This window comes from Alosa alosa, chromosome 10, assembly GCF_017589495.1.
Source record: "Alosa alosa isolate M-15738 ecotype Scorff River chromosome 10, AALO_Geno_1.1, whole genome shotgun sequence".
NCBI lineage: Eukaryota > Metazoa > Chordata > Actinopteri > Clupeiformes > Clupeidae > Alosa > Alosa alosa.
In genome coordinates, this window is record NC_063198.1 from 9,299,957 (window position 1) to 9,322,834 (window position 22,878).

Sequence of the window (22,878 nt, forward strand, 5' to 3'; positions counted from 1 at the left end):
GCTCAAAGTAGCTCCATACTTCATTGATAGACTACCGAGGGCCTTGACATTTAAAACGAGACATTGAGAACTTTGAAAAAGCACTGGTAGTTTATTTACAAGACGATTTATACAGACAGTACCTTAAGGAATTTTACCGTTCAACGCCATCTTGAATTTAGTCACGATAAGTGGAGCGGAAGTCTGAAACGAACAGGTATGATAAAGGGATCAGATTCCAAAAATAATTCAGTGGAAATGCATGGATTCAGTTGCTTCCAGTAGCAGCAACTGGAATCCATGCATTTCCACAGAATTATTTTTGGAATCTGATTCCAATTCAGATTCCTGATTGGCTAGCCAAACCTGAGCATCGCCATTGGCTATTCAACAGGAAGTGCCAGAACAGTCTCAAAAGTATCCGTATACTTGTAGAAAATACTTGTGCAGCGGTAGAGATTCGTAATGGTAGAATAGCTTTGTAATTCAAAGACAAGCAATTGTGGAAGGTTTAGTACCTGTGGAATATGTTTGTAAGTGAAGGACATATGAGTAATACTTAAAATCGTTCGTGTTATTTTTTTGTTAAATCACAAATTAGTTTTACAGTTACAAATCTTGATGCACACACACACAATACATATGAGACACTTCTCATCCCAAGGAGGTGCAATAGTCTGTGCACTTGCAGAAAAGATTTGTAACTGTAGGACAACTTTTTGTACGTAGAAATGGCGTTTACAAATGGAAGTTTGGGAGGAGCATGACGGAATTTGCTGCGCCTCCTTCAATCAGACAGTTTATTTATTCGCAGTCGGCCTCTATCTGCCGAAGATGCAGCATCGGCGTCACTCCGCTTGCAAGAAGGAGAGCTACTCCGCGGACCATATCTTTGATTAGAGCAGAGTTGGATGTAGGATCAATTGCCCTTGTTTCGCAAGGAAAGCAGACCTACGTCGCCTTCTCCAACAATCAGTTTATCTTTCCTCTCCTACTATAGCCGATCAACCGAGCACCAGCGCCGCAGCACGGAGCTCCGTTCCTCCGGCATCTCCCCCTCTGTTCTTGCAACATGTTTTTCAACTCCGCAACTTATGGTAGCCCGCGTGCAGCCCACTACCTTGCTTTCCGCTACTGCGGCCTCTTTCTCTATTCCTAAACAGCTTTTCCCCCTGCTCACTCAACTCAGGATGTTATGGTAGCCCGCGTGCAGCCCACTACCTTGCTTTCCGCTACTGCGGCCTCTTTCTCTATTCCTAAACAGCTTTTCCCCCTGCTCACTCAACTCAGCAAGTTATGGCAGCCCGCGTGCAGCCCTCTACCTTGCCTTCCGCTACTGCGGCCTCTTTCTCTTTCCAGGTAATCAACCCTCCCCACTTTTCTCATTGCCTACCTTAGGTGCTGCGCAACCTCCTCCCCCTTCCCCCGTAGCGACCGCGTCGCTACTTTTTCCCGTTTCCCCATCATCTCCCGCCCAGCCAGAGACCGCGTACCTGGTTCTCCCTCACCCCTCTTTCCCTGGATTGGTGCCACCACCCTATAGGCTACCGTATCGGCATCTCATCTGAGACCATGTCTACATAAAATAGTAATACAATATAATCTATGTGGTGATCACAAAATGTATTAAGGGAGCATCGCTTTAATTCAATGCCGGCGTTGGCCGTAAGGCAGCAGGAGCTGTTGCTCTGTCGCACCGTTACTCGCTTCTGGTTTCAAACGCAGCTCAACGCTGTTCTAACGCAAATCGGAATCCCAGCAGGCCGTTACTACTCATTATTTTATGGTGCAGCCACCAACGCGGCAAATAACGGCCTGTCCGATCAAGCGCCTATCACTCTTATGTCAGATCAAGTCTCTTTGATCTGAGGGAATTAGCGCACCTCGCGCTCTCCCGTTGAATTTGTTCGCGTGGTCCTGGCTATAGGGTCCCTCATCTTTAACACATTTTTTGGGGTGTATTGTGGAATCCTGCACGACTCCTGCCTGCACAGTTGACTCCTGCACGATCCCGCAAATTACTTCAGGATCCAGGCCAGAGACTTCTCTAAAGAGCTGGGTCTTCAGGAGTTTTTTGAAAATGGAGAGGGATGTCCCTGCCCTTGTAGGAACTGGCAGAGTGTTCCACCAACGAGGAACAACAGATGAGAAAAGTTTGGATTGGCCTGAGCGTACCGGTAAAGCTAGACGTTGTTCGTCTGAGGAGCGCAGCGGTCTGGAGGAAGTGTATGTCTGTATGAGGGCATTCAAGTAGGTGGGAGCAGAACCGGAGACTACTTTGTAGGCAAGGGTTAGAGCCTTGAATTTGATGCGGGCCGCCATAGGTAGCCAGTGTAGCTGGATGAGCAGCGGGGTAACATGTGCCCTTTTGGGTTGGTTGTAGACCAGGCACGCTGCCGCGTTCTGAATCATCTGAAGGGGCGTTGCAGTAGTGGAGTCGTGAGATCACTATTGCCTGAACCAGAAGTTGAGTAGTATCTTGAGTCAAGTTAAGTCCTGATTTTTCGTATGTTGTAGAGTGCGAAACGGCATGACCGGGCGACTGAGGCAACATGATCTGAGAAGGTTAGTTGGTTATTGAGAACAACTCCTAGATTTCTTGTAGTCCTGGTAGGTGAAACAGACAGGGAGTTACATTTGATGTTGATGTCGTGGTGTATGGTAGGTTTAGCTGGGAGGACCAGCAGTTCAGTCTTTGAGAACAGATAGAGCTGTGTGTCGTCTGCATAGCAGTGGGATGAGAAGCCATGCGAACAGATAATCTGTCCCAAGGAGGTGGTGTAGATAGCAAAGACATAACCGCGGCATCTGTTGATGGAGTGTCAGTGCAGAAAGAGATGCATCCCACCTGGGCCAGTACGGTAGATATCAAAATCTTACGTTTACTGGCCGATACACCCTTGACAGACTGTGAGTCTTTAATGACTAGACACATTTTGGAGAGTCAAAAAAGAGATCCTGCTATAGGGCCAGTCATGAGATTTAAGAGAATTAGCCAGCCCCCACCAGCCAGCTCACTGAGCTCAGAGCATCCAGATGTTAGGGCACTTCTTCGTCAGTGGAATAAACTGTATCTCAGCCCAGAAGGTGTGCTTTACAGAAGATACAGAGAAATAGAACTCAACTGATCCTCCCCAAAGAGTATTATCAGACTGTCTTCTTTGAGCTACATAAGGAAATGGGACATCCAGGTGTGGATAGAACATTAGACTTGATAAGGGAGAGATTTTATTGGCCCAAAATGCAAGGGGATGTTGAGCACTTTGTAATGCATGTCTGTGAATGCCTGAAAACAAAACAACCACAAAAACAAACCAGAGCACCACTTGTGTCAATTGTGACAACACGCCCATTTAAATTAGTTTCAATGGACTTTCTGCATCTAGAAACATGCAAGCACGGCTATGAATACATACTGGTGGTTATAGACCACTACACACGGTTTGCGTAAGCTAATGCCACTGAAAAATAAGTCAGCAAAAACTGTTGTGGAAAAGGTCTTTAATGACTTTGCCCTTCGCTTTGGGTTTCCAGAGAAAATACACCATGATATGGGTAGAGAATTTACAAAATCAGTTGATGGCTCAGCTTGAGAGATGTTGTGGGGTGCGAGGCTCTCATACAACCTGTTACCACCCACAAGGAAACGGACAGGTAGAACGCTTCAATAGAACCCTATTGTCCATGCTACATACTTTTGACTGATACAGAAAAAGCTGACTGGAAGAACTCGCTAGAAAAAATGGTGCATGCGTATAACTGCACACGCAGTGAGGCTACAGGATTTGCCCCATATTACTTGCTCTTTGGTCGCTCTCCAAGACTGCCAATTGATATCCTGTTCAATATGCCATCAACGGAGAAGCAAGAGAGTTACTCAGAATATGTGCAGAACTGGCAGGCCAGAATGCGTCAGGCATATGATATTGCTACTAAAGAAGCTTCAAGAGGGAAGTTGTGCTATGATAGGAAAATCAATGGGACTGATCTGCAACCGGGTGGAATAGTCCTAGTCCTGAAATCTGTCTGAGCGAGGAGGCCCAGGAAAGCTTAGGTCCTACTGGTGAAAGTTCATCGAGTCACGCCGGAAGGAGGTTGAAGGACAAGGGTGCTCCACAGAAACTTGCTCCTCCCATGCGACAGCTTGCCACTGGATAGATCAGAGCCTGACAGACAGAACATGGGCAGACGACAGACTCCAGACACACAAGAGAAGATTCAATGAGGAAGCTGAGCAGAAAGCAAAAAGAGTCAGCTGAACACTCTGACAGTGAAAACAATGATGAGCGTGATGCCTGTAGGTTTCCCCGCAACACACATCAGGCTGAAGAAAACAATGCTCTGAACCCATATGCACAGCCATTTGTTCTTGATCAGGAGAATGCAGGGGAACTGAGGGACCATGAGGCGGGTGACCCTGACCTGCCAGACCTGGAGGAACTGGACGTACAGGAGGAAGAGTTTCAAATTCCTGGTGGGACTGATCAACCAGAGTCAGCACAAGCATCAGATGATGAAATTGATCTGCAACCTGTGAGTACTTACCCACAGAGAGAACGACGTCGACCAAGGATACTCACCTGTAAAAAAACTAGGTAAACCATCTGTGGTGGAAGCAGGTATGAACAATCTGCAGATGAACTATAACCTTCCACCAGTTCACAGACTGTGGCGCCAATGGACGGTGATGGACATTGAAGTACAAGGGTAAACAAAAACACACAAAAGAAAAGGGAAAAAAAGAATCTTGGGATGTGTGTACTGTTAATGAAAGAAAATGTGTTAATGACATAATGATAAGTGTTACATGGAATGGGTTTTGTTCATGTTAATATGTGGTAACTGGCAGTGAACTGCTAAAAAGATATAGGCCTACAGGCTGGTCCCAAAATAAGTGTAATCCATTCTTTGAAATGGGTAAACGGAAGGAGAAAGTAACAAACTATAGATAAGCCCACTGGTCAAATCACTTTTATTTTTTAGTGCTTTTATATGCACAGAGTGCAACTGCAACCCAAAGCGCTATATATACTAAGGTTAGATATTATACACTAGCGATACAGTAGGGTTAACCTTTTATATGAATAATATAGCAAACTATTTAAATAGAGTGGTGCAGATATGACAGATATATTTTAGATCGTTTCATTGAAACATTTTATTTGTGAAATGTATAATTTTAGGGTAAGGCTATTTGCACCCCTGGTACAATTAGCAGTGTATGCTATTCGTACCCTGGTGCAGTAAGAAGTGAATTCTATTCGTACCCCGGTGCACACAGCAATGTGTCCTATTAGTACCCCGTCTGGTACAAATATCAATGTATGCTATTCGTACCCCAGTGCACACAGCAATGTGTTCTATTAATACCCCGTCTGGTACAAATATCAGTGTATGCTATTTGCATCCCTGTGCATTTATTCTGGCATATTGATCACACAATGCAATAATATTTTTTTTTAAAAACAAGCAACATGTTTTTGTTGTTGTTATGTAACAGGGTGTGAATAGCTCAGCTGTGTAATAGACACTCTGAATAAGGTATGCTGTTTGCATCAATGTAGCCTACAGTTAGAAGTGGATGCTATTCGTACCCTGGTGTTTATAGTACTGTATGCTATTTACACCCTGGTGCATGAACTAGCTAATTGTTGCAATCAAAACTTCCGTTTAAGAACCGATTTCTTGTTCAAATTGCGTGCCTTCTCTCCAGAGACGTTGGTACACATGCACACTCACTCTGCCAAAACACATCACACGGGATTCGAACCCCAGTCTCCTGCATGCTAACCCAGGTCTGCGACCACTGCACTATCTTCTTCCACAAGTAAATGGTGTTTGCAGGTAAACATATAGTTTATAGACTTGAACGTCATATTCACGAAATTTCTGTTAACTAACAAACTGACGGTTGTATGTGTTCACTGAACCAAGATTATGAAAATAAAACACAACTTTTCAATCTAAAACTTAATCTGAACAGATATTAGTGCCGAAACCTTTCAGAATTCTTCACTTTCTGCTGACGAAAAAACGAATGTCCGCCATGTTTTTTGTGCACGTGAGCAACGTCTTTTTGTTGTTATGTCATAGGGTGTGAATAGCTCAGCTGTGTGGCCAAGGCTATTCGTACCAGGGGTGTAAATAGACAATCCGATAATTTTATTTCAAAATACACATAACAAAAATGGTGATAATGTGATGTCCTAAGTTAAAGCATAACTTAAGTAAACATAGAGAAATAATAGAGTATAGATTCATGATAATTTTTAAATAACCTATTATGTTTACAGAAAAATAACATACTTGGACAGTGAGAGAGAATCATTCATCATTTCATATTCTATATAATGCATCCCTGTAGTAGAGTAAGATGCATATACAGTAGTACCAGGACCATGAGCTTGATCCCCAGGCAGAACACATGCTGATGAAAATATCTGTTCGGTACTCTACGTCACTGCATAAAAGAATATGGTTTATGAATATATGTAAATTGCATTATTACAGTATGATATGGAGGGTTTGTCAGCAGGAACTCTTAACTGGTGAGGAGATGGTCATTGGAATTTGGTTTACAATAGCGCAAGTACTTAGAAATGAAGGAGACACCAGTGAAGGAGTGGATATGGTGCCAACTGTCTGCATCATAAAAGGAGACCAGACCTGCCTCATAATCCACAAACACCCCCACCCTCTGGGGCTTCTCTTTCAGGGAGAGGGGATAAGCAACGATTTCTGGTGCAAAATATTCGTTCCCGCTCATCAATATTATCCAAAATCCATTTTTAGTGCTGTAATTAATATTGCCCCTTCTCTTAATTGATTCTCTTGCCACTCCTATGTCCCAACACATCTTCTGACTGACTTGAACTTCATAATAAAACCGCACAGAAGAGAAACCCTCTTTTCCAAGGACGCATGGCACAGCATTGAATCTCTTTGGGTTGTGATTGACATGCTGTTGTTTATCTCCAAGTCTGACTTGTTTCCCATCAGCAGAGAGGATGAGGTTGGGGTGTGCTGTGTCAGGATCCAGGGTGACCCTCACTGTGAGACAGGTGGGTGCAATAAGTTTAGACAATTTCATCATGCAATTATTAAAATCCTTTGAAGTAATCATCCTGCACTTATTCAACAATGATGTTTAGTACGTATTGCTCTATAGTAATTGTATGCTAAATGAAATAATAATTGTGGGATTACATACCACCACACATACCTATATAGCGTTTTACATTCTTCATCGACTCTGAAAGACATATATTAATTACAGCCTGGGGAAGAGATTGTGATTACATGTGGTATATGTAGCCTACAGGTATAAAAAAAGAACCCTAAATACTCATCTCTTTCTTCTGCTGTAGTACTGCATGTGGCCTCTAACTGGGATTTCTCTTCACGTAGTTGATTGTAGCTGTCCTGTACTTGTGATTTCTCTTTAACTAAGTTTGTAAAACTTTTATACAATTCATCCCTTTCTTGAGTAGTTGCATTGATTTCTGCTTGGCTGATGTAACAGTCCTGTAACTGTTGTCCCCCTTCAGTGATCATGATGCTGAGTCCTGTGATGATGGCAAGGAGAAAAGCACACAGAAGGCCCAGAAACACCACCACTAGTTTGTAGAGACCTGCAGATAAAAAGAAAAAAAAGTAAAACACCATACACAAGTATTTATACACTTTTAAAGTATTTTACCCTTCTCCATTACAAACTGAAGAGGAATTTGCAGTAATGCTTGCCTTCAAATGTAGTTAACCAAAATATGTAACTCTGGGCTACACTGAAAGCGTGATGCAGAGCATACTGTGGTTCTGTTCAAAACGGAAGACTGCTGCCTCGCTGCCTAAATAGAGAGCTGTCACACTAGACATGACTTTGGATTGAATGCATCTTTTAAGAAAGCGTAGCACTCTAGAATTTTTGGTTAACAACACGAAGGTATGATGTTAGCAAAAGCCGTAACACTAAACTAAACTAGTTTACAGAAGCTAGCAGGCTAACGGTAGAAATTAGTTTGACAGGCGGCACATATATCAGACCAGACGCTATCAATGGTTACAACAATGGTTTAATCAGATAGTACAGTGTTTATTTCTCGCTACACATCTACAAATCTAAGCAAAATAATGTCACACAAATCACATTTCAAAAGATTCAGCAGCCATTACCAATGTTATCCACCATTTTTGTGACCAAGACTAACCTTTTCTTATGAATTCAGAATGATTAGATGTATCTTACGGTAGCCAGCAGCCCTTTTCTGCTGGTGCGTTAAAATTCTATTTTTGGTGACGTAAATTATGCAAAAACCTATGAAGCCTTTAGATTGGGTTGTGCAATTTGTGTGACCATTGACTGTATAGGTATGTCAGGAGTCACATGATTAATTTAAAAATGTAGAGTTAAAGAGTAAAATTATGTAGGAAATACTCAAGTGACATTTAAAAGCCCTATAAGTAATATTGACGTATAGGCAACATTAACAGATGTATAGTTTGTGGTAAATACAGAGTCATGTACAATAAATACTATGAATAATGTATTTGTAGTGATAAGTAGTGATAATGTTCATATTTACCAAAGTGTTGGATTTGGCCATCCTGAGTAAGGATAGAGTTATCTGTTCTTCTGAACACCAAACTGGTGTATACTTCTTCGTCATCGCTGCCAGCAGGGACATCACGGTTAAAAGTTTGAACATTTCTGTAAACAACTTTAGTCATCGCCATCTCATTTTGTTGTTTGAAACGGATTGCTTTTGCACTCATACTCTGGTCCTTCCTGTAGATGTTGGTGTGGCAGCAGATGTGACAGATCACCAGCACTGCTCTTTACAGAAACCCAGAGAGGAAGTGGCAGTCACAGGTACAGCAGATGACCTGTCACTTACATTTACACTACACTTACCAGCAGGGACGCTACTGGTGTCCCTCAAACCACTGGTGCTCTTGGAAGGGAAAAGAAGTCCGGACAAGAGGGAGGATTTTGAAAATATCCAGGACCAGGCTTGATTTTTACTGAATTTCAACATAACCATTTTCAAAATATAGTGTAGCAGATTAGTGAAACAATTGTTCACTTTGTGATACAAGCATCAAACTTGGCACAAATATTCTCTGGAACCCACTTTATCCAAGTACAAAGACATACTGTATATATAAAGAACATATGACATTTGTCTTTCTACAATGTGTTCCTGTGGTAGAATAAGGAAAAATCAATCTCAAGACCCATGAGCTTAATCCAACAGGCAGAAAACATGCTGTTAAAATATTAGTGGTTTGGTAATGTGAGAGATAGTTCTGACCTTTTTCTTTCGGGCCTCCGAATAAAGTTCAGCATTTGAAGCACACTGTAGTGGAAGGTCGGAATTTGATGATACCTGGGACCTCTCTCACCTGCCAGAGAATAAAGCTCAGGAGATCGGTTACATGATAGGGTTAGAATTAGATAGGGTTACGGTTACATGATATGGTTGCAGAGCTGAGATGCACAGACCTACTGTAGAAAAAAGCTGACTTGAATGAGGTGCATTAGTCAAAAGCATTGAAAGCAATAGCAATCATTACACCAGGTTCCTTAGTGTTACAATCTCTCACCCCTCTATGTGTCTTTTTGTCCCGATAGGGCAGTGAAGAGACAGGAACGAGACACGAAGGAGCTGAGTGGGATAGTGGGATAGAGAGATAGGATGGGACCCCAGGGTGGACTTGAACTTCTCTGTTAAAATACAAAATAATCATACGCATACCTATAGGCATACAAAATAAAACACACTGATGTCTATGAGCTGTTGTATTTTCAGACATTTGCAGGGAGCAGTTTACTATCGTCTCATCTGTGTCCAGTCATTGTTCTCCAGCCCCTCAATTCGTATCCAATAGCAAGGAATTTGACATCTTTTCCTGTTTTGTCATACACAAAATGTGATGTACAGTATGTATGTTTGTTTTTGTTTGTTTTTTACACCACACTATCTGTTTTTTTTTTTTAATCACTGATGTCAATAGAAAGACTGCTTCCATGTTTTTAGTCTGCATTTTAACTACACAAGCTAGAACTCACGCTCATGACATCAAAGCATCACTCTCATTAGCTAAAATCTCCCATGACAAAAATAATGTGTTTTAACAGGTAGACTGCAGCTGGAGTGTGAGGGGCTGTCTGCCATCTTTCCTTCTGTCTGACACTTGCAGATCACGTTGACATATCAACTTAGGCACAGTTGTGAACCATATCATTTTTAAAGGAGTCATAGAATGGATGAACAGGGTATTTTATCTTGTTCTCTGATGTTAGCATAGAAGGTATGCAACTTTGGTCTATCAAAATAAAATGTGAATAAAATGGTTAATTTAGCAGATATCTAGTGCCCCCATCATGGTTTTCTGGCATGAATAATGAATTGTTTTGCAGCCAATGGCGCAGAGCAACTGTCAGGGCAGGCTGAGAGAAGGCTCCGTGGAATATTAAAAGTTATGCTGCATCTTTCACATAGACGTAGACTCCTATAGACTATACCGTGGTGTTTTTATTAATTAATTCAACTGAAATTCTACTCCATACTGAAATAACAACATCTCCAGGGTCTCCAGGGCCCAAAGCTCCAGGGCTCAGCTAGTCTGTTCACAGTTTAAATGTATTACCTGAGAAGGTCAGGCCATCTCAGAATAGTGAGTGTGGCTAATTCAATCATTGACATTTATTTTCTATTATTTTCTCATTCTTGTTCAACCATAGTAGTTTTAATAACTTGTTTAGGCGTTCCCTGTAAAGACAACACAAACGCAATCATGTTATAGCAGGAATCCATATTTTTCAAGCTAAACTCATGAAGACACTCTTTTTGGAAGTTGGGATTTTTAAAGTTGGGTCTTCCGAGTTTACAGTTATCATGAATGCAGTATTAATCTAGCTACTAAGTTAAACAAGTCACAATGTGGCTCAGGTGAGTAGCGGATGACTTACCGGAACAGCTTAGAGTTTATGTCTGAGTATGAGAGTATATGAAAGTTCATGTGTACATACTGTCAAAATGTAAGCATATTTTTCTGAAATTTGACTGAATTTTGGATGTGTCCAAATATCATTGTACTGATTTTGAACTCTTGTTATGTTGTGAATTTAGCGACTACAAACAAACAATAGTCACAGAGAAGAGGGAGATTTGTAAAACTTTTTTTTCATCCAAGCAGCTGAGCATGGGCATGGCAACATCAGACATAAAGTGTGAGGGCAGTGAAAGATGCATACAGTGCGTTGCAATACCACTAATACCCATAGGATGTGTTCAATGTGTTGCAACACGTTTCGAAACGGTCAACAAAAAATGTGATCTCCCTCACCCCCTCTCCATGCCGCCATACCGATGGTGCATATCCATCCATTCATTACTACCTATGCCCATGTGACTTGTATGTTAACCAAAGACATCAAAATAAAAGCACCAATACAAAAAACAACACACAACACACAGGACTTGGCATATAGCGACCTTTGCATGATGTTGGCTACAAAGTCATAAGGGGCCACTTCCTTATATTGTTCATCGAGTGTTTTTTTTTTATTAATGGTTTGACAAACTAAAGTTTTGTTTGGATAATTATTTGTCAGCTAGTCAGTCACCTACTGGTGGTGCAGTTAAGATGCACATTTTGGTGTGAATTATCAGAATGTTTCCTGTGGTCTGCGGTGTTACTATTTGATCTTTCTTGCTGTGCGTGTGCATGTGTGTGGGCTCTAGGGCACATTATCAGTAGTCTGCCTCCCCCAGGTAAACCCCTGCCTTGCTCATTTGGCTCCATTGTGCCTAATGTCTGTTAGTTGTGATCATTTTCAAACAAAAGTACAACAAGAAAACATAAATATTTTTGTACTTTCCTAACCCAGACTTCATGTCTTTTTGCAGCTATTCCCCTTTCCTTTTCCCTGGCTTCAGTTGAATAAACTTGGGTCATGCTTTCACTGGAATTCACGTCTCTGCCTCGTGTATAAGAACCTGTGTGCAATGGTGCAATTATGTGTTCGATTAACTCATTCCCTGGGTGCTAGGCCCAGAGTGACGTAGTCTGGCTACAGTGATTGGCTCTTAGTGCTGTCCTCCAAAACCTCACCCTGCTACACACACATACCTCTAGGCGGAGAAAAATAATGGCATACAACAATGGACTTTTTTTACAGCAGCCATTTTTGATGGAATAATGTTGGTAAACATTCAGAGCCAATTGGGGCCTATTGCACAAAACTAGGATAAGGGATTAAGCCGGGATATCTTGGTTATCCTGGCGCAATTTATCCGTGATCCAGTTGCACAAAAGCGGGATAGGGGGCAGCAGGATATGTTATGGTACAAGTTACCATGGCGATTTATTCTGTGGAGCTAGCCTGCTCCAGACCAGGATAAATTCAAAGATCTATTCAATCTCATCCCTTATCTAAGTCAGCAGTCACCACAAACGGAAACCAATTTATTCCACTGCCCACTACACATTATCACATATGCCTAGACCCACTATCATTATTTAAACGTTTGTGATCATTAATTAACTTTTACATAGGCCTACTCGCCATTCCTGACATAAGACCTGTGTCAAAGACTCCCAATATGTCAACACAATGAAAAAGTAATTTTGAACCTGGGTGTTGTTCAGATTTAGCTTTTTTTAAAGTTTATGCAAATCAGCACATATTTAATTAGATCATGCCTAATTAATAGGCCTACATTTTCATATTTAATGTTAATCAACTAGGGAAGTTTCATAGATATCAGCTAGTTAATTGTTTTACCCACCTGTAGTGCCTCGCCTTATATTCAACACATTGAAAAAGAAAGGCTTATCGAGGGAAGGGATATCACCGGGCATCCTCTCTAAATCTTATTGAGTTACCTAACCTCTTGGCAACAAGAAACAGCACACACAAAAAAAAATGAACCCACAAAATCAGGTTTACCTAAAATATGGCATAACTGGACCATCAGGCTAGGTGGCAGTGAAGGGGAGGTAGGGCCTCTTCCGTGTCTTAGCTGGGGTCGGCTAACTAGCTGCTAATACTACTTAGGTAGCTACTTACAGTCCTGCTCACAAGTAGTCTGGCACGTACACCGCTTCTCTGCTCACCTTGACGGTCGTCTCTCGTCTTAAACGGTAATACATTGCTTCTTTACTTATTATGTCTTTTAAACTATTTGTGAAATTAATGCTAATTGTAATATTGTTTTAACAAAGTCTCATTGCCACTTGTAGAAGTATGGGTCGGTTAATCCAACGGTATTAAAGTCGCGGTAACGTTAGCCTAATGTTGGCAAACGTTACCTCTGCAAATTGGTGAGATGGAGATTTAATATTAACGTTACGTTAGGTTTATATTATGAATGCCTGGTATTTCTACTCTGGACCATCAACTACCTTGGTTTTAATTACGTTCAGTCATAATTGATGCTGGGATTTGAAGAAAATCCTAACCATTAGTATTCTTTCAAACCAAATTGGTTGGAAGGAAGGAACCGTATTTAAGATACCGGTTTGATCATGAAAGGGAAAACGACAACTAGATGTGAGTTTAGGCCTACTAATGATATAATGTAACATGTCAGCTCTGACTTTGTGACAGGGGAAGTCACACAGCGTTGGAACACGTGCTAGTTTGCAGTGAGGGGTGGGAGTCTAGAATTTCACAATCAAAGTTGACAAACGCGCTATGAAATAGTAATCTGGATGTTAAAATGTAACCAGCTTGTTTCGACACAGCCGAAACAAAGAATCAAGACGTGCAGAATGTAAAGCGAATAGTCATTTTGACTGTTTGATTATCATTGACGGTCTAGAATCCCCTGGATATTTTAACGTTAACTCGAAATGGCAGCAGTGAAGACCCTACATGGATTTACATGTTGTTTCCCCCTTAGATCATTCAAAGTACAAAGTACATTCTCAGTAAAGGGATTGTTTGAATTAACAAATGCAGTGGTTTATATTCACCAGTATTCATCTCTAGGCCTGGGATACAAAATCAGACAACTGAAGTAATGGCCTGGCCTGGTTATTCGTGGAGGAAGCCTACGTGAAGCCAGTGGTGTGACTACAGCTTGTCAGCTGATAAAGATTGACAGATCATAATCCAGTTATCTTGTTAGTCCTCTCAGATAGCCTGAGAGTGAAATATCTTTAATAGCTGAACACTGAGGATGTATTTTTATCATAAATGAGGGATGTATGCAATGCATTCATAACAAACAACTGCACATTTTGAGCTGTGTGGTTTATGGAGACGTTTTTGTGACTTAAATGTCAAGGATCAGTGTGCCCCAGGTATTTGAGGCGAACGGATTCCCACAGCGTGCCCTCTGCTAATGCTGTTCAGGCAGAGGACTTGACAGGGATGCTTTATTAAAGTAGACATCACCAGACCCAGACTTGCATGAGAATGTCAGACTTAAAAAGAATGAGAATATTTATGCCTAGTCTAGTAGTATAGATAGTATAGTGTAGTGTAGTGTAGTATAGTATAGTATAGTATAGAATTTTGGGGGAAGCATTCAGATCACACATTAAATTTAAAAAAGGTGTTGTTAAATCAATCTAGTGTAAAAGTGATGTAAATTAATGATAAAACAATTCCTTTTTGTGTAATTTCAGAATCATGTCTATCCTGAAGATTCATGCCCGGGAGATCTTTGACTCCAGAGGGAATCCTACTGTGGAAGTTGACCTCTTCACTGACCGAGGTGACTTATCTCTTATCAAGTTCAACGACTTCTAGTGTTCATATAGCACTAGGGGTTTAACATCTCTGCCGTGTATATCTGAAATTGCTGTTTAGTCCTTTACAGATCATGAGCAAATTTTGGATTAACTTAGTGTTGCATATCACAGTGGTTTTTACAGCTTAGTGATCCTTTCGATTCATAACTCTTCATCCGTACTCTAATTTAGAATTCATTGAGAATTTCTTTACAACCTAATAATGCTTGAAAAGTGATATCTGGTTAAAACATTTTCTGCAGAGTATAATTGTAGTACAAAAACACATTTTCTAATCCTTTCATTTTTTTTTTTTTCGCAACAGGTCTTTTCCGAGCTGCTGTCCCTAGCGGAGCATCAACTGGCATCTATGAAGCTCTGGAGCTTCGCGACAATGACAAGAGCCGCTACTTGGGCAAGGGTATGTGTTTATCATCTGTCCACTGCAAAGCCTTGTGTTTTTGTGTGTGTAGTAGGGGTGTAAAGGTACATGTTATTACACCAAACCGTTTAAGTACATTTACATTGATTCATTTAGCAGACATTTTGAATCCAAAGTGATTTATTATGTCAGTTACACTTCACGGGTCCCTGGAGCAACTTTGTGTCAAGTGCCTTGCTCAAGGCCACAATGGTAGAAGCCGAATATTGAACCCACAACTTTTTTCAGGCCACTGCATGCTTTACATCCCTAGTTTGTAGGGGGACATATTTTCCCACATACAAAAACATTTGAAGTTCCACACTAACTACCCAGGGGTATTGAGGTTACATACACAATCTTCATTTATAGGGTTGTTTTGGGTGTGTTACAGTAGACTGCTTCAGTTAAAGTCCTGGATAACCAATTAATTTAATTTTTCCACACTACTTTTGTTCTGTTATTTCCTTCTACCCATCAGGAGTGAACTGTAATTAGCTAATGCGATTTTTTTCCCAGCATTATATCAGGTAATACTATTCAGAAGAGAATGGAATAGAATTTCAGCATGTTGGGTTCAGACTAACAAACCTAATCATTTTACCCTCTGGTCATTGATATCTTTTAGAGAAGATGAGATGGTGGGGCGATGAACAAAATTAGGATTTGATGCATGTTCATTTGCAAGTCACTGAGCATGATATATTTTTTTATTGTGTGTGGTTTGGTCAAATAGCCCATGATTCGTGGCTTGTAGCATGCTGTCATGTAGACTACACTGTTGTACGCATTGTATGCAATGGTTGAAAAAGTGGGTATCACTAACATTAAAAATGTATGTTTGTTTTTTTAGCTGTTCTACTATGATTTCATAACATGTATGCATCAAAACTTAATATGCACCAGTGGAAAGTTGCAAACAGTGTTTTGCATGAAAAGTTCAGAAATGAGCCATTAAATAATTGGTAGTGATTAACTTCATATACTTCTACAAGTAAGCATGGTTTTTGCATTCAAATATACTATTCTATGATATAGTTTTATTGTTTTAAGAAATGGCACAATTGTCACTAGAAAAGTGCTTATCTGAATGTGACGTCTAAAACACCTCCGATGATGGTACTTATGCCAGATCATTTTCATAACAGGATTCTTTAATGCTTAAATTGTAAGAATTTTTCCAAGGCAAAACATACATCTATAATGTTGTGCTACAGTCCTCAAATAAATCCAAAACCTAAATTCAGATGTTCCAGACAATATCATTGAGTGTATGACCGAACTCATCACAGTTGTGTCTTCTGCACCTTGCTTTTTGTTGGTGGATCCTGAGGCGCTCTGTTTCTTCTCCTGTGTTTAAATAAATAAGAGCACTGAATTTTTTTATTTTTTTTCCCCTTGCAGGTGTTTCACAGGCAGTTGAGCATGTCAATCAGTCTATTGGGCCTTATCTTGTCGAGCAGGTAGGAACGTCAACATGCATAAACTAATTGGTTTTCATGCTCTTTGTGCTTTCTTAGTCCTCCTTTCTCAGCTATTCCCATCAGCTTGAACTTGGGTCAGACTAATCGGATAATAGATCAATTGATCGATAGTCTTGGATTTTGAGCAAGAATTCTGTACCCACTCAAATGAAGCAAACATTTTCTTCCCACTCAGGGAGTGTCTGTGGTGGAGCAGGAGAAGATCGACCAGATGATGCTGGACTTGGATGGAACCGAAAATAAGTGTAAGTTTTGTTGAAATGGGGAAGAAGAATGTGATTTGTTTTTATTGTCTTTGGGTATATCTTAATTATAATTTGTACATATGTTGTTGAAGCTCTTTTGATGTGTTTGGTGTGCTTTTACCCTTTTTTAATATCTAGCCAAGTTTGGGGCAAATGCCATCCTTGGGGTCTCCCTGGCTGTGTGTAAGGCTGGTGCTGCAGAGAAGGGTGTCCCCTTGTACAGACACATCGCTGACCTGGCTGGAAATCCAGAGGTCATTTTGCCTGTGCCGGTAAGTTCCAGTGGAAATGGATACAACATTTCAGAAATGGCTTTTGTCTCTTGTGGGGAGAGGGGCTTAAAAGTAGACAATGATGATTAGTGTCCTAGATAGATAAATTACTTTATAAATCCCCAAAGGGAATCATGGTGTTACAGCAGCAATTAATAATATAAACATATATCACACATATACATACAAGCAAAAAATAAATACAATTGGATATAAAGTCTCTGTGATGCCTTCCTCTGTATTAGAAGATGAAGTTGAAAGAGTGGTGGTGTGTGTGTGTGTGGGGGGATTGGGTGTTTAAAAAGAGTTACATCTGAAGAATAATCTATTGGCTGAAGAATAATCTGGTGCCACTCCTGACCTTGGTATGGCAGTATTGTGGTTTGTTGAAACTTTGGCAGCAAGACTGGCCCAGGTCAGGCACAGGTCAGGCACAGGTCAGGCACAACAAGCCTGTGTTTAGCCTCATTAGAGAGGGTAAAGAAGGGGGCAGAGAAGTGATGAATACAGCTTGCCTAACTGAACTGTTTTATTCTCCTAACGCCACAAGGATCAATAGGCTAAAGTCTGTTTTAAAACTTGTGCTTATTTTTATACATTTTCAAATGTGATGAGCTGTAATTCTTAATGCCTCTGAGAATAGACTATAGGACAGAGGCCAGTGCAGGGATTTTATTTACTTACTGTACTTACTTATTATTGTATGCAGTCATTAAAATTGGTCACCCTAACCTACTATGCTAACTGTTTCAGCAACTCTAAGGTCACTGTGAATTGTCTGATGTTAAATAAAATTGTCCAAAAGTAAATGATGGTAAAGTATTGTCTTCTCTTCAGGCCTTCAATGTAATCAATGGAGGATCCCATGCTGGCAACAAGCTGGCCATGCAAGAGTTCATGATCTTGCCTGTAGGGGCCAGCAGCTTCAAAGAAGCTATGCGCATCGGTGCTGAGGTCTACCACAACCTGAGGAGCGTGATCAAGTCCAAGTATGGCCAGGATGCTACCAATGTGGGGGATGAGGGAGGATTTGCCCCAAACATCCTGGAGAACAAAGAAGGTAGAGACAGACGAGTGTCTCTTTAGTTTAGTTTTATTTAAACCACAGGGTTATTGCAGCGCAGTTGGATTTGTTACATGGCATGTCATGATTAAATTGTTGTCCATTCAAATTTGTAGAATCAATTAGCACACCAGAAGGACCGGTATATGACTCGAAAAGCACATATGATAAGCCAAACTATGAACCTGAAAATACTGTACATATGATCTTTAATTGTTTGGGGTCCCTTATCGTTTCTGTGTCCATCAGCACTTGAGCTTCTGAGGAACGCCATCAGCAAGGCTGGCTACACTGATGAGATTGTCATCGGAATGGACGTGGCTGCGTCTGAGTTCTACAGGGATGGGAAGTATGATCTGGACTTCAAGTCTCCCGATGACCCTAGCCGTTACATCACCCCTGATGAGCTGGCTGACCTCTACAAAAGCTTTGTGCAGGATTACCCAGGTGCCTACCTCCCTCTCTCCCAAAATCTCCAGATGGCTCTCCTCATAGGCCAGCGGCATATGCTGCCCAGCCACTTTTAATTGTTAGCATGATTAACATAGCTGTTTGAACTATAAAATGAATGTTATAGCAGCTTTATGGAGTTTTGATCTAAAACTGCCAAGCTAACGACCTAAACTTTACAATTTTACGGCATACACTTTACAACCATCATCAACAGCCTAATTTGCACAGACAGAACTGATTAAGTCTGCTAAAAAACTAAATGGCACATTTCAGCAATGTTGTTGTCAAAAAGGATTGTTGTTGTGTTGTGTAATGCTCTGAAGAGTTGTCGTGGGTTTAACAAACACTGAGATAAACCTCTGGGTTGTCTGAACCTGTAGCGACTAAACCCAAGGAAACAAGACCTTGCTTTGCAGAGAATAGCCTAACTGACCGTGTAAATGCACAAGTTTAGGATGGCCAATTAATGTCAAAAGCACAATATATTAAATAATTCAGTGGACATTACGTATTTACTGCTTTGAATGGTGCTTTGTTAAACTAGCCTACCTTGTCACAGATTGACTGGGTCATAGATTCCTTGAGAATCCCAAATGTCATTTCTATTTTGCACTTGTGCTGTGGGCCAGCATCAGAATCAGGGTTACGGGTTGATGAGTGTCGGAAGGCATAGGTATCCTCTATCCCCCAGTAGTAATTGCACATATTGCACAAGTTAGAGCCTATGCATTAATTAGCCTGTAGCGGATCTGATAATATTCCAATAAGGTAAAGGCCTAACACACCCTGTTGAAATGTGTTGCTCAAATTAGATTCCCGGTACATCCTGGCATCATGTATTGACTCGGCCCATTTATGATAAGATTTGACGCATCACATATCATCTGGCAATTATTAAAATTAAAATGTGTTCTAAACACCAACACCATTAAGAGAGCATCCAAAAATAGAAGTGGCCTATGGCCTATCCATCTGGCCTGCTTGGACATGTATGCTGTGGAAACCTATTGACATAATCTGCCTCGTTTATGGATGACTCTTTAATGGGCACTTGCATCCCATCCATGAAGCCGATGATGTTCGGAAAGCCTGAAATACGCAAGGCCCATTAATTGAAAGCTCACCAGCAAATATATTTTCGGTGCAAATTTGGAAAACTTCAAGTAAGTGATGATGACCTGCCAGTTGGTGAAACTACACTTTAATTATCCTCGCGGGTTTGTGGACAGGAAAACAAATTAAGTTGCGCAGGAACCACAGTGCAAGGCAAAATTTACCCACCAACAAACAGTTGCTTTGCTGATATGCTCTGCGTCTACACTCTACAAAAACTCCCAGTCAGAGAGGGATTTTTCCCTTTTTTACCGTTTTAATGATATCTTCAATGTGTCTGATATGTTGTCTGTATGTCCATCTGTCTTAGGCTATGTCTGGTGAGCCAAAGACAAATGCCCACCATGATGTGGGCTACATTAAAGATGTATTTTTTTTTATTTTATTCTATTCTATTCTAATTGTCCACAATGTGTAAAGTTAGAAATGTAGGGATGGAGAATATTATTCAAGTAGGCCTATATTAAGGATTCCGGTAGTGCTCTCACAAAAACTTGTTTGGAAAAGAAAGGACATGTCGTGGTCTTATCACCCTCTCACGGTGAATAGCACGAATGATTTGTGCTGCTTTGTCAGCCGGACCTTCCTCAGAAGGAAATGCCATTGTGTGACATGTCAAAACAGCGGCCTGGCTGAACATGTACTTAAATACCCGAACATAACCTGAACAAAACCTACCCCCTACCAGGTTAAGTTCAGAGCCTATGTTACCAGAGTGACTTACAGAGCCTGATCATTTTGTTTACATACCCAGTTAAGCCAGTAAATCTGCTTTCTGGAATACCCCCAGAACACTCCTTGAGGATGAATAATTTTGCTGTCAGATATACATCCTATACATACAAGTTTTGTGAAGTTTTCATAAACTGAGTTGTTTTGATGTATTGAGACATGATTAATGGTTTTACATGAGTGTCCTGACCTTACCAAGGGGGAAATTGAGCAAAATTCCTGTTTGCCGTGACTGCCATTAAATTATTCTAGGCTATGTGATTATTGTTTCTGTGTAAAAATAAAAAAAGAGCAACTTATGTGCCCTACGGTCCATTGAAGTAATTAATACAAGTCAAGAGAATAACTACATTTGTCTTGATCCTCAGTGATGTCCATTGAAGACCCATTTGACCAGGATGACTGGGCTGCCTGGTCCAACTTGACGGGCACCACTGACATTCAGATAGTGGGAGACGACCTGACTGTCACCAACCCAAAGCGCATTGCCAAGGCTGTAGAGGAGAAGGCTTGTAACTGCCTTTTGCTTAAAGTCAACCAGATCGGCACCGTCACCGAGTCCATGCAGGCGTATGTATTTGGTCTTCTATGCACATTAATGAATTTAATAGGCACATTTATTACACTGTAATGTGCTTCGCAAGCCTCTGTGTGCTAAACTCAAAAATTATTTTCTGCCTCAAAATTGACAACAAACCCACAGTTTCTGGTCATATTGAAAGTTATTTGACATCAGAATGAGTGACTGAATCTGCCCTTTCCCCCCCGACAGTTGTAAGATGGCGCAGTCCAGTGGCTGGGGGGTGATGGTCAGCCATCGTTCTGGAGAGACCGAGGACACCTTTATTGCTGACTTGGTGGTTGGCCTCTGCACGGGCCAGGTGAGTTTACATGTCCATGTAGCAGTGTTCATCATTAAAAGAACTTGCCAACTTTTGTTTGAGTTAGATAAGAGGCTGCACAGTCTTCTCTTCTCTCTGTGTGTAATAACCTAGTCTGACACCACCAGCCTATCTTAGCATAATTCACTGGAAGTGGGTTGGACCAATTAGCCTATAGCTGGCCTGTAGCTAAAACTGAGCTATAGGCTAACTGGTAGGTCTAATCCACTTCCCATAAAGTTGATGTGTTTCATTAAAAAGAATACATCATGCATGTATCAGCATTTTCTGTCATTATACAAATGTACTGTATCGTACAATTTTATCCATTATTTAATCCAGTGGTTAAGGAACCCTACGCTAAGCTTTTTGCCTCTTTTCCAGATTAAGACCGGTGCTCCTTGCCGTTCAGAGCGTCTGGCCAAATACAACCAGATTCTCAGGTTTGTCCTGGTATATTTCCTGATTACACTGAATTACTGTACAGCATAGCAGTTTCAAAATAAGAGCCAGTATTTGAAGCCAGTATACACATTAAATTCCAATCATTCATATTACATGCACACATTATGTACATGGCATTTTTAATTATTTGTGTTAATATTTTTTTTTCTTATTCCCATTAAACAGAATTGAGGAAGAACTGGGGGACAAGGCCCGCTTTGCTGGAAAAAACTTCAGAAACCCTCTGGTCTAAATGCAGGATGATCTCTTGTAAAACTGTAATAACCTCAGTGTAGAACGTGGGACTTTGTAGTACTGACCATGTGTTATAGCACTTTTATCAGTCATTATGGCAGTGTGTGACTACTAGAACTTCAGACTGATTAGTATCAACTCAGCCATTTGGTGTATAACCACTGCTGCAATTAGGCCATTGCCTTTGGTTCATTGTTGTGGGCCCAGGATATGTGCTAGTGATGCAATGAATGTAATAAATAATCAATTATATTGTATTTTGATATAAAATAAATGTATTGTGTACACTATAAGTAATACTGTGGAAATTAAAATATTGGCTAGTGTATGACCTGTGGCACTGGGTTTGATTGGCTGAATAAAACGTCCTTATGGAACTGTCAGTTATGGCTCCTTTTTTAATCATTTTGAATAATACTGACGCTTTCGGTTACTAAATTGTCAAAGAGAATTTTTATTTTCACTGTCATTGTTAAAGTGTCTCTCCATAATAGAGAAAATATAATGTTCAATATCATATCCATTACGCTGCAAATAATTGCTCTAGACTTTAATGTATCTTAGTAATTATATATATATATATATATATATATATATTTATATATATTATTATTATTATTTTTTTTTTTTTTAAATCGTATAGACATGCATGCATCGTCAGAGCAAGCAGTGTCTACTTTTAATGCGATATAACCCAGAGGGCGTACGGTGTCGGCTACAATGAAATGCCCTGCCTGCGGAAAATCCTACGCTACGAAGCTGAATGGTTGTCGCCATTCCGTGTTCCTGCG

The 22,878-nt window shown here is 40.6% G+C and overlaps 1 protein-coding gene and 1 long non-coding RNA gene across 2 annotated transcripts; one reads left to right on the forward strand and one right to left on the reverse strand.

Annotated features, from left to right (window-relative positions):
• Positions 1–9,126: 9,126 nt before the first annotated feature.
• LOC125301641 lies at positions 9,127–12,958 on the reverse strand. Its single transcript, XR_007194775.1, has 3 exons — positions 12,774–12,958; positions 9,583–9,703; positions 9,127–9,381 (listed from the first exon to the last, which is right to left on the reverse strand). It is a non-coding gene; the product is annotated as an uncharacterized LOC125301641 (long non-coding RNA).
• A 56-nt stretch (positions 12,959–13,014) lies between these two features.
• Positions 13,015–22,470, forward strand: eno1b (enolase 1b, (alpha)). The gene is made up of 12 exons (XM_048254282.1): positions 13,015–13,128; positions 14,620–14,708; positions 15,050–15,145; positions 16,550–16,608; positions 16,805–16,874; positions 17,013–17,146; positions 17,984–18,206; positions 18,459–18,656; positions 20,876–21,077; positions 21,280–21,388; positions 21,773–21,831; positions 22,019–22,470. Exons 2-12 carry the CDS (start codon positions 14,624–14,626, stop codon positions 22,083–22,085), a joined length of 1,302 nt encoding a protein of 433 aa, XP_048110239.1. The 5' UTR covers positions 13,015–13,128; positions 14,620–14,623; the 3' UTR covers positions 22,086–22,470.
• The last annotated feature ends 408 nt before the right edge of the window (positions 22,471–22,878 follow it).